Below are 6,000 nucleotides of genomic sequence, written 5' to 3'. Positions count from 1 at the left end.
CTTAGCATGGTAATAGAGCAAGAAAGGAGCAAGTTATAAATTTGGCAGGGTGTGTTTAATCCAAATGTTTCTGGAATGAAGGTAAAAGTTGGTCATGTAGATTTCAAAATCAAAAACATTACGCGTAAAGTAATAATGTCAATAGGGGTGGAATTTATGAGAGAAGCACATGTTGTCCAAATGAATTTTGTTACATTCCATAGTTTTCCCTATATCTCTCCACCGGTAAGTAGCATATCCATTTGAATATATTGTAGTACTACTTGTGTAAGGCCTCATATAGTATTTATGCACTTTTCATTGGCCATACATGGGCACCTAGGATTTGCTGCTCCACATGGTTCGTGCATCATGAATTGAGCGACGGTATGATATGCAACATTGTCAGCCTCCTTATCAGGGAGCTCAACACTAATAATGAAATCAATATCATCTGTAGACAGTATCTTGTCACCATCAACTAGTCAGAGCACAATATGGGCATGGGGTAACCCATGTTTTTGAAATTCAATTGTGTACACAGTCGCACATATGTTCGTACATTGTTAGACATGATGTGTGAATATATAATTAAAATATATATGCATGCATTGATAATGATTTGCATTCTTATACAATAATGAATATATTTTAATACTCCAGTCCAGCTGAATATGTACATATGAGCTACAAAGGTCACCGTTGAGTCTATAGGCATTCATCAAACCACCCCCACTTTTAAATCATTCCAAACCCAATTCTTCTCATTACAAAATATTTGGTTTTCTTGTATAGGTTCATCTTCTCATTACAAAATTATTTCATTTTATCATAGAGGTTTATAACAAACACAAGCATTTAGGACTAACATTTAGACAATTAAATAACCTTGAGAGGTTTATTATAGTTTGAATGACGTTAGAGCATTAAAATTTTAAAAACTGGAATAGTCTTATACATAAGAGGATTAATTTACATGTATTGAGAACCTGAGGCAGAAACAGTACTAATGCAGCTATTTTTTTAAAAGGTGTGTGATGCCATTATCTTTCACAAAAGTGTATAATGTCATGTATTCTATAATATCTTTTATTTATAATCAAACTAAAAGTGCAAATGAAATTTGATATAGGCATAATATAACATGTAAAAGATAATATATATGTAATATTAATTATACTGCTTTTAATAGGCCTATATGACATGCTAAATAAAATATATAACACTAAGATCCATGTATATAAATTGTTTGGCTGATATAATTATGTTATATATTATGCGAACACATATATCCAATATTCTTTTTTAAACAACTATTTTTTATTAATTATTTTCATTATATTTTAGCACAACAACACATATTTGTTGAAGATAAGTAATTAGTTATACTATGTCATTTATGTAGAATGGTGGCATGTCTGATGCTGCCTAACTTGGTCTCTGAAGGGAAAAAATAAAAACATTAAAAATGAAATTCTTAGGGTGAGGCAAGCCGTTGGTTAACTGTGCTCTGAGGGGATGGCCAAAAATGAATTATCGTTGGCACTTTTTTATATCCTAATGTTGTACTATAAGACTTCTGCTAGGCGAGTTTATATGAGAAATATTAATATTGGGCAGTCTTTTCAAGTTAAGAATGTGCCCATAAAGCGTGGACTATTCTAGGCTGTCCAAAAACAATTAAAGATTTAATACATATCCAAAACTTAATGCACCTCATACACCTAGAAATTAACCATCTTACATTATAATATGTGGATTTTGTAGGCAAAAATATTTATTCTAGATTTTTTTCCCGCATCTATTTTGATGAATACATTTTTGAATTCAAACTTGAAGTTCCGTCTTTAGCTGCTGAGAGGCCCTAAGTTAAGGCCTGTAAATGCCTATAAAGAACATTACCATAACAAAAAAATTAATTGTAGAGATGATACAACTATGCAAATGATGTCATTTCAGGTAATTAATATTGTAATTAAAACTCCAAAAAATTAAGAAAGTAATGCAAATTTAGATATGTTTCATTCTTCAAAGATATACATATATTGGGATTTTTTTTCTTTTAGTTATTTTTTGTATGCCACAACTGGCTCCATCATTCTAATGTATCTGTATAAAGCGTAGTGGTATCAACTGAATAAATACTTTACAAGCATTCGGGGTTTAAATTTGGAGTACCTGCAAGGACACTGCCCAATACATCTTTCTTTGTAAAACCTGACATCATGGTAACGAGCTTTAACTTGAAGAGTCGTGCAACAATGTCCGTGTGCGCAGATGTATCTCCGCATCCTGTAGCTGCAAGCGCACGCTGTATCTCTACCCATTGCGGGTTACAAGTGAATGTCACAAAAACTCGGGATGTATGTATTCCTTGCACACAGCCAACGAGTCTTGGTAATTTTGTTGCATATACATGTTACCTCCTGTGAAGCTAGATGGTAGCACAATGCGCTTTCCCACATCAGCTGCAGAGACATCTCCATGACTAAAGTTGTCCACAATATTGTTATACAACTCTTATCTAATTATTTAAAGGATTTTATTCTCATATTTATAATATTATATTATTAATTGGATATTATTAATTAGAGTTTATTGTTTTATGACATGAAATAAAGAATTCTCAATTTTAGATGGAATTGGGCTTATTTGGACTTAAATCATATGGAAATTCGGATTTATTGGGCTGCACGCGCATACATCACTGTTTGGGTCGTAACTTGAGTTCCAGACATCAGAATTGGGCGATCTTACAGGCCATGTGAAACTAAAGAATTATCTACAGTTTAGAAGTGGTCCAACATCAAAATTCCAACTGGAGAAGCCCATAATCAGGACTGAAAGACAGCCTACAAATTTTACATTATAATCCAATTTATTTTGGGAAATTATTTATATTTTCTTGGAAAGCATTAAAACTCTTTATTATATATTAGGTTTAAGACATATTGTATAGAGAGAACCATAACATATTGTATTAGAGAATAGAATAGAGATACTTTGTAATTCTTGAGAGAAGGGATAGAAGCATCTTGAGAGGGAGATTGGAAGAAGGAGTGAAGGGATTCATCCCGATTTTAAAGGAACTTTAAAGTTGTATTCTTTGTGTATCAATTCTTAAACTCATGGTTTGCATTCTTAATATATATTTTGTTTATCTTATCATGAGTAGCTAATTCCTTTATCCAAGAGTTGGGTAGTATTCAATTGGCTTAATATATTTTTGATTATATTGTGATTTTCTTATTGTTATTAATCTGTCATTGAGCACTTTATACAATTAGAGGAGTATCTAACTTCTAATTGAATCTTTAGGAGTTATAACAAATCGGGAGAGGAGTTTTAATTCTAGTACATGATATGATAGACACAATTTAAGTATTAGATCGGGAAATTGATATGAGAATTGTGAAACTTATAATCCTTGATTTTAATAGTCTATAATTGTACTTTGTATGACCGTGGGAGTGGCGTTCAATGGATAGTTGTAGGCATTATAATCTACCTTGGGAGAAGATTTTATAAACATCAGAAGAATTGTTTTTAACAAAATAAGGACACAAATTAGACATTCATGATAACCATTGAAGAACCCTTACTTTTGAATTATTTTCTCTCAAATATATTATATAATTATAATTATTTATTAGTTTAATTAGTTGATAATCACACACATAAATTATTCTCCACACTTCTGAACTGTAAGAAATAAAAGACTTGGAATTGGTGTTGATATCAGTCCTTCCCTGCGAACGATACTCTAAAAATACACCACAACAAATTGGCACCGCTGTCGGGGAAGGTAGCACTATTGATTTTGAGTTAATTATTTCTTGCAGTTTGGATTTTATCTTTGTATATAGTTTTTTTTCCTTCTTTTTGTTTTTTTTTTGGTGTGTCTACAGGTTTCTTTGAGGTAGAAAGCGTATAGTTTTGAGTTTGGAAGACAACATGTACAACAATTTTGGATGGGATAATGCTCAAGATTTCATCAGCAATCAAGAACGATATCAAGATTTTAATTCTTTTTAGGATTTTAATAATCAGGTGAACTCGTTCGATTGTTACAACTCATATTATGCTCCATACCCTCCTAGCACATATTTTTTATATTCTTTTGATAATCAATACCATGATGATTCATATGTATGCAATGGTGTTGATGAGAGTTTGAGTCATTCCAATCCTTCTTTACTTTCTTTGGGACTTCTTAAACACTTTGATGACTCAAATTTTGAGATTGCTAATAAATGTGATATTCCATGTGAAGTAGAATCAATAGGTTGGTACGAGGAGAATTCTAAATGGAATAGCTTTATTAAGGAAGTTTAACTTGTGATGCATGATGGTTGTCTTCAAGTTCCTCCTTGTGTCAGTTTTCCAACGATCCATGATTCTTATTTAGCAATTGATGATAATTTTATGTCTGATGATTCTACTTATTTAGTTAATGAGAGTCCCATGTATGATAATGATAATTTGGATGCAATTGAAATTCTACCAAATTTAGAGAATGTTGTTAAGCTTAATAAATTGGTAGACGAGATAAAAATTGATGAGTGTCCAATTAAAATTGAGGAGGGATTTAAGATTGATGAAATTGGAAGTCTTGTTTTGGAATCTAGGGATCCAATTTGGGAGGAGTTTATGAGTCGTACTTATGATGATTATTCTGACGACTTTTCTAGCTACTTTGATTTTTCTGAGTCTCTTGAGAAAATATGGATCATAAAAAGTCTCTTATATTTCTATGGATCTAAGATATATTTGCATATTATAATATTAATACTGATTCGTAGATATGTGTATTTATTTGCTTTTTCACCACATTGATGATGCTAGTTGTATGTACACGTCAAGCTAATGACATTAAAGAAGTGCTGCTTGGGAGGCAACCCAAGATTATAACATTAGTTAAATTTTGTTTTTGTTTTTTCTCCCACATGGTGCTTTAATGTGTTTGTTTGAAGTGATTCAGGCATTTAGAATGATTTTGGACAAGAATGGAGAAACAACATGATCATGCAGGGTGTCCAACATGGTCATGCAGCACAATTATATATCTCGGCCTGTTTTTCAGAGATTGGCATGATCACGCAGATTTTGGCATGGTCATGCAACAGTAAAGAACCTCACGGCTGATTTTTACAGGTTTAGCATGCTCACGTAACTTCATCAACATGACCATGCAGCTGGAAAAAAAAACCCACGACTTGTTTTTAAGGGTTTAGCATGGTCATGCATGCCATTGCCATGATCACGCACTGGATTGGCATGCTCGTGCAGTTTATTAGCATGCTCATGCAACATAACTACATTAACAAAGCGCTACGAGTTTGCATAGACTCAATCGAGCTGGACATGGAGCAGACACTTTAAGCATATACATAGGGGAGTATTTCTTTCATTCTTTTATATTGTAGAATTATTAATTTAGCATGTCATGAAGACATTGACTCATTTAAGTGTGGGGATGTGTTTTCAGTAGTTGTATTATACATTAAAAAGTCATATAGATTGCATTATATCATATAGTGACATTGTATGCTAGTTGCATTGCATTGTATTTTGTATCATAGCATGATCTCAAATTAGTAGTAGTCCAAGTTGGTGATCTATGATGATACTTTGTGGAGCTTGTTTTTGACTAAGTCTTGCTATGATCACATATCAAAGATATTACATGCGTAGTTTCATTTGTGCAGAGCTTATTTCTTATCACACTATTATTACGCTCTTAAACTGAGACTTAAATATGTTTATTTCTTGAGGGGTAGCCGCTTGTTGATAATTAGAATTTTGACTATTCTCTTTTGAGCTTAGTACGTAAATGCTTAAGTTTGGGAAGTTATGGGGTGTATATGTCTTCACAAAAAAAGAAAAAAAATATTATGAATAGTAGCAATAAAGTACACGCTAAAAAATGTGGTATAATTGACTAGGTTGAGCTCATTAATACTTGAGTAACTAAGTTTGAGGGGACTTTGTGCCTAATAACCTGAAGCCTTTTATGGTTTG

General features: G+C 32.4%; 1 protein-coding gene across 1 annotated transcript in view; it reads right to left on the bottom strand.

Annotated features, from left to right (window-relative positions):
- Positions 1–275: 275 nt before the first annotated feature.
- Positions 276–6,000, bottom strand: part of LOC141699764 (uncharacterized) — a 56,807-nt gene continuing 51,082 nt past the window's right edge. The window contains exons 2-4 of the mRNA XM_074503605.1: positions 2,403–2,467; positions 2,158–2,298; positions 276–460 (exon numbers count right to left, since the gene is read on the bottom strand). Of these exons, the coding sequence (XP_074359706.1) occupies positions 276–460; positions 2,158–2,298; positions 2,403–2,467 (391 nt within the window). The remainder of the gene's footprint in view (positions 461–2,157; positions 2,299–2,402; positions 2,468–6,000) is intronic.

This window comes from Apium graveolens, chromosome 2, assembly GCF_009905375.1.
Source record: "Apium graveolens cultivar Ventura chromosome 2, ASM990537v1, whole genome shotgun sequence".
Classification (NCBI taxonomy): domain Eukaryota; kingdom Viridiplantae; phylum Streptophyta; class Magnoliopsida; order Apiales; family Apiaceae; genus Apium; species Apium graveolens.
Note: the sequence above shows the minus strand (reverse complement) of the source record. Positions and strands in the feature narration are given on the sequence as shown.